Source organism: Seriola dumerili, unplaced genomic scaffold (genome assembly GCF_002260705.1).
Source record: "Seriola dumerili isolate Sdu_G_001 unplaced genomic scaffold, Sdu_1.0 BDQW01000478.1, whole genome shotgun sequence".
NCBI classification, from domain to species: domain Eukaryota; kingdom Metazoa; phylum Chordata; class Actinopteri; order Carangiformes; family Carangidae; genus Seriola; species Seriola dumerili.
The window spans coordinates 1,375,603-1,385,393 of record NW_019174733.1 but is presented as its reverse complement, the minus strand read 5'-3'; the positions used below and the strand labels follow the sequence as shown (position 1 = coordinate 1,385,393).

At 43.1% G+C, this 9,791-nt stretch overlaps 1 protein-coding gene across 8 annotated transcripts in view; it reads right to left on the bottom strand.

Annotated features, from left to right (window-relative positions):
• Nucleotides 1–214: 214 nt before the first annotated feature.
• The window catches only part of LOC111235203 (paired box protein Pax-2a), a 28,098-nt gene continuing 18,521 nt past the window's right edge, over nucleotides 215–9,791 (bottom strand). For 4 of the 8 annotated variants that reach the window (XM_022763558.1, XM_022763561.1, XM_022763559.1 and 1 more), the window contains 3 exons: nucleotides 2,557–2,658; nucleotides 1,020–1,106; nucleotides 215–827 (listed from right to left, as the gene is read on the bottom strand). In XM_022763558.1, coding sequence (XP_022619279.1) covers nucleotides 706–827; nucleotides 1,020–1,106; nucleotides 2,557–2,658 — 311 coding nt within the window. In that variant the 3' untranslated portion in view covers nucleotides 215–705. Of the gene's footprint in view, nucleotides 847–1,019; nucleotides 1,107–2,556; nucleotides 2,659–9,791 lie in introns of all 8 variants that reach the window. The other 4 variants (XM_022763560.1, XM_022763564.1, XM_022763562.1 and 1 more) reach the window with 1 other exon arrangement.

The following is a 9,791-nucleotide window of genomic DNA, read 5'->3' as shown; positions in this document are numbered from 1 at the left end:
CTTTGAAAAATGATTTACATTTTTTACATCTGATTGTTTGCCACAGGGAGCGTGATGTTGCCATTGGTCCATACAGGGTGAGTAAACGTTGTAGGACATGCTGTGTTTATCTGATAACGTAGGTGGAAAAATGGGAGCAGAAGATGTAGTCAAAGCACCAGAGTAAAGCCCGCCCTACAGTGTGGGGCCGGGATCTTATTAAGTGTCAGAGGGGCCCCACAACACTGGTTCAAGTCGCTGCATCATCAAGCTATGGGACCATTGTCATCTCCCCTGGACTTCTCTCTTTACAGCAGAAAAATACTGCAGTTCTTGACGTAAAGGAATGTGAGGATCCATGAATAAAATAACAACAACAACAAGAGCAACAAAGAAACAAAAATAAAAACCCACAACTTTTTTTTCACATGGTATTCTTCACACTGTTTTTCTTCAATTTATATTTTATAATATATATATTTATATAATCTCTTAAAGTCATTCTGGAAATGTTCAGGCCTGTGAGAGAGTGAGGGCATGATGGGTGAGTTCTGAACGCCCGTGGGCCACTTTTTTGGCCCAAAGTGTGTTGACGCTGAAGCTGGGCTAGATGCACCGGCGTCAACCTTTGCTGATCCTTCCTCCACATCACAAAACATCACGAGGGGGGGGGGGGGGGGGTTTCCTTTAGGATTCCACCTCGCTTCCCTTTGACCTCAGTGTTTCTCAGACCGGGACAATATGGAGGCCGAAGCCCTGGCCCTGCAGTTTGAGCTGGTCTCCATGGTAACTAGTGGCGGTCGTAGGCAGTGGCAGCAGTGGGAGGTGCGGAGCCACGGGATGCGGCACTATAATAATAAGGGGAACCTGAAAGTTAACAGAAGAACGAGCCGTTGGAAACCATGAGGTCAAACTTCATGTAAGACATGTGTTTAAAAGCCCCGAGGACAGAGAATACAAGGAGATTTTTGAATATGACTTTAATTCATGTAAGATCAAAGTTCATTAATATTTTCATTAAATAAGACAAAGGCACTTACTTAGTAATGCTGGATTGCTGAACCGCCATGCTTCATTATAAGTGGTGTATTGTGGATGAGAGTAAGGGTTTCCAGAAAAGTCCCCTCCTACAGAACAAATCAATGAAAACAAACATTAGCAAAGAGCTAACAAACTGAAATGATCGACAACCTTCATAAAACATTCATTTGTAAAAAACGTTACATTACAGTCTTGTCACACAACAATGTTTTTGAGGCATCTGTGTCCTGGCTGTTTGTTTAGCTTGTCTCTATAGTCCCTTCAGGTGAATTGATTGTTTTATTAATCCCCTGTTAGTCTTTAGGATTTCCTCTATTATTTCCTTAAGTGAGGACTTCAGTGCGTTCCCCCCCCCCTGCTTTTAAGTGATGATGCCTCGCTTCAAAACTCCCTAATAGGTTCTCTGAGACTCTCATTCTCTCTTTGTCCTCCAGTGCAGGTCGTGGTGGAAAGGACGGGAGGCTGAGGGGATGTCATAGAGCGATGCTGTGGGTCCACAGGTTTCTTTTTTTTTATGAGACTATAAAGGCTGGGTTTTATATGAAGCTGCTGAAAAATGGCCTTTGCTTTAACAGTGTTTGGGGCCAGTCACTAAATCTTAGTCATTCACCACCAGATGAAAAAAAAAAAAAATGCCAATGCCTGGATTAAGAAGGCATATGTGCTTGTGTGCTGGTACGTTTTGAGCAAGTGTGGTATACAGTATAATCCAGTAAAGCAAAACTAATTCTCTTAATTTGATTTGAGATATCAGCTCTTACCTCCGTGGATATCGTGCACACTGAGCTCACTTGTAAATACTGCACGCCTGCTTTGATTATCGAGTGAAAGGTACATGTCTCCGAGCAATAAAGGGAATTGTGTTTTCAGTTGTTTGGAGGAGAGATCTACGCACGCTGGCAGCTATAGCATCCTCACTGCTGGTCGTGTAACTGGAGCTCATCCCTGAGAGAGATAGTGATTTAAATATTTACAGGCCCTCCACGCCTCTGTGTTTTGACCCTTAACTGTTTGCTGTGAACCTGAACTGCAGGTTAAGTAGAGGGGAAAGAGATACGCTCTGCAGCCCTGAGTGTCCGGGGAGGCGAGGAGAGGAGCAAAAGCAGTGTTTATCGACGGGGCTGGTGAGAGTGCGCTGTGTGGACACGGCGAGGGTAATGAGCGCTGGGAGCTGGAGTGTAACTGAGAGGAACTGTCCTATCTCACGGCCACTGATTGTGGTGATCGCCTATCGAGTTCATCTAATGTCCTCATCCGCAGATGCTAACCACACGCTAACCGCAGTCTAACAAAGCTATAACAAGCTCTCTTCAATCCTCTGAGTCTGGAACAATGATTTGAACTTCCTTCACTATCTCAGTAGTGACTGGGAGTTTGTATGAGTTTCTAGTATACATGTGTGCTGTTAAAGAAATCACAGAGAAGCATTCACACCTGTTTAGCTTAAAGTCACCTCAAGTTGTTTAAGCAAGATCAACTGAAGGGGAATATCTGGTGAAATTAATGGCATCGTAAAAAGGGAACAGTGTCACCTACCAGGAACCATTCCAGCGAGTGTGGAGGTGGGGTAGCTGCCTTGTCCTGTGGGGGGGACATGAGGCGGGTAGCCAGGTAAGGTGGTGCTGGCCATGTCTCGACCTGCAGGCAGGAGGAAAACGGTTACAAGGATGCTTAAACACAGAACAGCACTTTTGTTGAGGAAGAAATATAGGCTAGTGATTTAATTCAAAGTCATTGTGGGCTTTTTCTGACCATAATCTTTCTTCAACTGTAAACAAATTCTGCAAGTAAACACGACCATAAAAAAGTTGAATCATCCTTTAGTTGCTACAGGCAGATATCGTACTGTGAGTGTGGATATAGTAGGAAATCAAATTAAATTTGCTGTCAGTGAACATTTTTGTGATAAGCTCAGTATCATTTACATATATAAACTCAATTTCTAGGAGACGGGGTTGAAGTTTTTTGTGTTTTTCCACACTTGTTTTGAGCAGGGGTAATTTCTCCTCTTGACCCTGAAACCTATTTCGCAAACAGGACACAAACTAAAGTCACCAACAGTCACAGCCACAGATAATGAGAAGCTATGCCTCTGTCTGTAACAATACATCACATCATTAAATTCTTTATGTGAGATCATTTAGAAATAATCTTAAGAAAAACAGTTCCAAGATGCTAAAAATTATGTTTCATGAAGTTGCATGTTGATCATCCATTTTCTGAAGTGCCTATCCTGTCTGGGGGTTGAGGCCTATCCCAGCATGCACTGGGTAAAAGCCTGGGTGCACCCTGGACATGTCACCGTTCATCACAATTTGCATATTGACTTCAGGAAAGGTTAAGTGTAAGTTATTTTTAAGAAATCGTCTCATCAGACACTGCAACTACTGCAGCATTGATGTACCACTGTCTGACAGGAGCATCGGGCCAATGAGAGCTCTCTCTGCTCCCTGCTCCACATTCAGCTCTGTAATTAAAAGTGACAGCATCGGGCCTGGTTGGATGAAGGGGCACACAGGACAGGGAGTTATGGGTCCAAAGCAGGCCCCAGCATCAGCTCTACATCTCTGCCTCTGCCTGCTAACCCCCCCCACACACACACACTTTCTGCCTCGCCTGGCCCCCCAGACCTCGGGCCTGTCACGAGGCTGGAAGGACCTGGAGGTCTATTGTTAACCCAAGAGACGAGCAAGAGGTCAGTGCTGGAGAAAAGCAGGGTAAAATGGGGGAGAGAGAGCAGTCTCTCGTTAATGAGGGGCAGTCAGTTTTGCTCCTGTATACACAACAGTAAAGCCACAAAGCATGATGGGATTGATGGCTTTCACTGTGAATAGTACTTTCTTTAATTTGGTGTGGATTTGAGAATTATTAAATTATATAAACACAGAGTTAAATGAAGAATATAAAAATCAACTGAACAGAGTGAGCTTGGTTGAATTTTGATCTGGGTATGGGGCCTTATGGGTAAAAATGTACCTGCTATAAAGGGTTGGCTGGCATACTGGCTGTAGCAGGGGCCGTGGGCATGGGCAGGGTAGCTGGGAGTAGAGGCATCTACAGAGAGGCGGGACTGGTGGGGCAAGATGTCAGCTAGAGCAGAGTCCCCAACAGAGGAGGGGGTGAAGGGGGCAAAGGATGCCTCATGGGGCTCCCGCTTTACACACATGGAGGGTGGATATGATGGGTGAGAGTCTGCCAGGCGGAGACAAAAGAAAAAAAAAACTAGATATAATGTAGACATGCAACTCCTCACATACTGTACATACATTCAATTCAATCACTCAGATGTATGGTGGGATGGATGTTGTATCACTCTCTAAATGTCCAAAAAAAAAACAAAAGAAAAACTACTGTGCAAAGGCAAAAACAAATCAAATCTGTCACAGCAGACATTTTTAGATTTGTCATGCACATAGCTACAGGGCAATAAATCAAACACAGACAGGGTGTCAAGTCCTTAGCAGGTTTATATTATGAATTAAAAGGAACCTAAAATATGAGGAACACTACAAGAAGTACACTTGCTCCTGTACATTAACTCCCAGTCTTTTACCAGCTCAAAACCAGACATATGGATTCATATGAATTCTGAATAGATAATCAGTCTTTAGCTGTTGATTTGTTCATTTACATAGCTTATAATAATAATCTCATATGCATCCAGCAGTAATTCATTCAACTAAGTGGAAACATACACCAGTGAAATGTTTCAACAACACATCGCGCCTGATCAATCAAGCTCAAATGCGTAAAAAATTTCCCCAAGGTTTTGGGTAAACAAACAACATAATCTCACGGCTGCTTTCTCACAACAAAATCACTCCCACAAATAACCAAACAATCGGCTCGCAGACAGTTCAAAACTCTACACTTTGATCTAATTTGGCTGATGAGTCTTGGCATCTTTCATTTCACTGGCTCTGCCTCTCGAACCTATGTAAATCAATGTGAGCTCTGTCTCCGGCCTCTCCACGTCTGCTGCAGAGCCTGCACTGTTCGCTGGGGCCTTTAGGGAGAGATGGCTCTTTCCCGACACCATGATAGCCTCATTAGCTGCTTCCCCCATCATTGTTGTTTTACAACAGGACTGTGTGTTGCGATTCCTCATTAAGATAAGGGCTGTTCTATGGAAGGGGGAAGCAACCCTGTTTAGCCCTATGAGCCTAATTCCAGGGAATCAGGAAACGTTACTGTCTGCTTTCCCATAGAAATCTATTGCAGGTTCTCCAAATCTCTATCTCCCTCTTTGTCTTTGTGACAGCTGTAGCTGCTGATTTAGACAGAGGTACTGCAATTACACTGAATACCCTCATCTCATTTAGACAAATACCATTGTTATCGAGGAAACGACACAATGTACAATGTACATTTCTGACTTATGATCAAATCATTAAAAAGAATGGCTGCCATGAATCCCTGGTGTGAACAGAAATATTGTAACGAGTAGCCTTTGCGTTTAATTGGGTGGACCCTAAGTTTGTCACATGCACTGTACAAGTGTATGTATGTCATAAATTTATTGGGCACGGGGGCTGCATATGGGAAGCATTGCAAACGGCTCAGTTCTGCTCTTCAGTTAATTATAGCTAAAGTATTAAAAGTTAAAACAGCTTTCAAAAGTCCAGTTGATTTGGATGCAAAACAACCCCCACCCCTCAGAAGAAAAAAAGCAAGCATTCATTAATACAATACAATATAGCAGATGATATTAGCCGTTAGCCTCTGTCGGAAACACCATAAAAGCACTATATTCAACATACACCTAGAGCAGTGGCACTACACATTCACTGCAAGCCTAAAACATTTAGCAGGAATTTCACAGCCAACCAAGAAGCTACATTGGAGAACAACGTTACAGCAGCCATACATACTAAAAAACATCTGGAAACCACTGGAAAAAGACATAAATGCTCTAAAATGCTCTAAAAAGCCTCAGATGGCTTGTTAAGTGAACCTTGCTCACACAACTACCGTATATCAGGGTGACACTGGGTCACGTTAACACTAAGACATGAATCTGAACTTTAGGATGATACTTGGTGCACCAAACATGGAGCCCGGGCTGAGCCTGTTTACACTGTATCTGAGACTTCCTGCATACTACTGTAGGCTTCTGTTTTCTCAGCGCCTGAGCAACCGTTGTCAAACAGACAGGGGTTACGACGCAACAACAACTGATACAAACGCTGCGTTCAAGACCACTGAACTCTGAAACTAATCAGACATGGTGTTGCTTATTGTCCTGGAGACGAGGCAGAGCCCGGGTAAAGGGAGCCTGTCAAATCACAGGCCTTGATGATGGAGATGGAAGATAAACTCAGGGTCCTTGGGGACTCTTCTACCCAGCAAACACATCTCTGAGAGAGTGGAGACGCTATAGAGTTCTCCAACATCTGTCTCTGCTCCACCATTGATACCACGTCTACAGACCCCATCAACCATAGAAATGGACTGTTAAGAACCTACAACAGTCCTCGGAGTGATGTGTCCGAATATAGCTGCAACAGTCTTCTCTCAAGTGAGCATTTCATTTTTAAACGTACACCAAGGAACTTGGATGCGTGAACCATTTACTGGCAGAACTCTTGTTTTGAAAGGCTGACATTCAATCTACAGAGAACTTTTTCACTCCTTCTGTATGTTGAAAATCACAGCAAAACTTCCCTCTCGTGTAGGTAGGGCAAAGTCATCTGGAGACAAGTCTACAGAGAATTGAATGTTAAATTCACCTCAACATGGACACAGTCATGTTTGCTTCAAGAACAGCCAGTTAAACCTCTGCCTCAGCTTTCCTGCATTGTAGAGGTGGTAATTTATAACCACTTACACGAGACAGGGACAAAAGCACGATTGTCAAAGGCTGCATCCAATTGTGAGTGAGTAAAGAATATTTGCGGGGGCCAGATAGCTTGAATTCCTCCATCCACATGTTTAAAGTAATTCATTATCAAATGTGTGCTCAAAGGTTAGTGTTGCTATTGTGGGGGGTTGATATAAACATTAATTTCCGAGCTCGGGGCTGGGGGCGTTAAGTGAGCTGAGACAAGCCGTTTGTCACCAGGCCACACACCAAGCACCGCAGGTTAGGTGGCTGCTTGTTGTTTGCCACCCAGCAGAGAGTAGCTGGTGCTGCCAAGTCATAAAAGAGGCTCAAAGTGTGGTGAACATTTGAGCTCAGATTAATTTGAATGAAAATGTTATTTTTTCACCGCCACGCTCTCAACTGTAGGTTTGTCATTTTTCACTCACAGGGAGAAAGAGACATAGAAAGGTGAGAAGGCAGATAGATATAAAGACAGAGGGAATAGCATTGAATCTTCACATCTGCTAGAGGTGTAGAAGGTCAGAGGGGTGCCCATTTACACCCAGCCTCCCTACAGGCTCTGGTGAGAGTGATTATCGAGCGCAGCCTGCACAGAGACCACCAAACTCTCATTGGGCATAACCCTATTTAACAACTCATAAGTAGCTACAACATTATACCAAATATAAAGCATATTTCAAGACCAGAATGACTAAAGTCAAGATGCGCAGGATCTGCGGGTTGCTGCGTGTTGCTCTCTCTGTTCTTTCTGTTCAGGTATTAACGCAAAATTGTGCAGACATACAAATGCTGGACCAGAGCCAGAGTCCAGGGGTGACTCATGACATGTTTGGACGCACTGAAGAGTTCACAGTGTTCACCTGCTGGATACAGACACAGGAGTACAACAGCTTTTCTACAGCCTGTACACACTGAGACAAAGTGCTCCATTTACTTCTGATCCAGTGGAATAAGCCCTATTTTAAGCAAATCTATGATGTTGCTCAATTGATATGATCTACAAAGAAGTTTAATATAAATATTGAAAATCTAGCCCTCCCTCCTAGGTAACTGTGTCTTTCACACATTAGGGTAAACAGAGGACACAAAAGATGGCCGACATTGCTTTCGCTATAGCGCCCTTGGAATGCAAAACTGAGCACTTCATTAATCATTCATCTTTAATAGATTATGCAAATTTCAGGACATAAAAATCAACAAGATCAATAACTGCATGAATTTTAATTGGGAGGCAGAAAACATTTAAAGAATGAATATAATCTCATAGCTCCATCCAGTATGAGAGCATAATTTATTGATAATTGGATCTCAGCCTAAGTGAGGAAGGCAATTTAGCATTTTTTCAGCCTTGGCATACATTCCTATTTACAGGGTTTGCTAATGGCAGAAAAAATAATATTATGCACTAACAACCTACAACCAATCAAATGCTTCATGCATTACTTTGCATAGTCGTGAAAATTAAGTAATAAAAGTTTACTGGTTATTACTTCTGAGTTTAATTTGGAGCTTAGAATACTCAGACACTGTTTTTAATGGCTGTATCAAAGTATGTTGTCATATTCCACTTAAAGTTTTGTAAATTGACCTCCTCATTATGCAATCTGTGGCCCTCACATATATTGCTTTAGGAGGCCCCAGGCCCCCAGGTGGCTTGGAGGCCACCTGCTATGAGTGTGCTCCCCAGAGCGAGACCGCTTTCATAGGAGGAGCCCGGCATAAAAGACAAAAACACACCTTTCTTCTCCTGAGGCCCAACTTTCTGGGGCAAATCTACCTCCCACATATTCAGGAATAAAAAAAAAGGGTTTTTCTTTTCCCATAGCTCTGTGCCTGGGTCTGGGGCTGGACTATAGGGATCATTTGAGAAGGGCCACTGCAGTTTTCAATCATGCTGTCCTCCTCTTTACTTACTTGCTTTCTCTCTCTCTCTCTCTCTCTCTCTCTCTCTCTCTCTCTCTCTCTCTCTCTCTCTCACACACACACACACACACACACCACAGTGGATTCATTGACTTTGATGCCCACTGCATAATTATGGGCGTTTTATTAAAAGGCTGGCATATCATTCTGGAGTCAGTGTGGCCATCAGTAAACCTAACCTCTCCTGGGAAAGCGCCTCAGCAGCCACAATGAAACAATATTTCAATTAACCAGGCGGCCATCTACCTCGACAGCAGAGCAAAAGAAGCCAGTGTGCAATGCAGGGTGGGTTAGTGTGGGTTATATGATACAGATAGTTAATACTGCACGATATTCAATACACTGCACCTGCCATTACCTGCAGGCTCTCAGTGGAAGTTACTCTTGAAAACAGCAGCCAGTTCATAAATTGGAGAAAACCCATAATTTCAGTGTTTCTTTAACTGCCTGTGTCTGATCAGTATCTGGGTCTCTCTCTCTCTCTCTCTCTCTCTCTCTCTCTATCCACAGCATGAGGCAGCCAGCCAGCCACGGTGCTATTCCAGCCGCTGTCAATCAACAGGCTATCATAGCCTTTGATGACAACGTCGTGTCGCGGCGAGAACAGCAGCTGTCTCTTATGAGAAGTGCTCCGAGTCAATCTGTTAGCAGACCAATCCAGGCTAACACAATAGCCAGTTAGGAGCAGTGTGTGAAAGGCCTGTAGGATTTAATGGGCTCAGATGATATATCACCTTGCTCTGGAAATAAACACACAGAGTGCCTCAAAAAAAGAAAAAAAAAGAAAAAGTACCATGAATGAGCTTTTTCATTTGGTGATAAGAGTTTTATATATCGCTGGAAAATGTGCGTTCCATCAGGAAGTGGCAGACAAAACTTTGATGAGTCGATAATGCTGCAATATCTTAAAGCAGAATGTGATTTTCTTCCAATACATGGTCCACTCTGTTGACTAATTCTTTTCAGAAAATAGTGATAATAAAAAAGATTTATTATAAATTTATGGAGCTTTAAGTTTTAATTC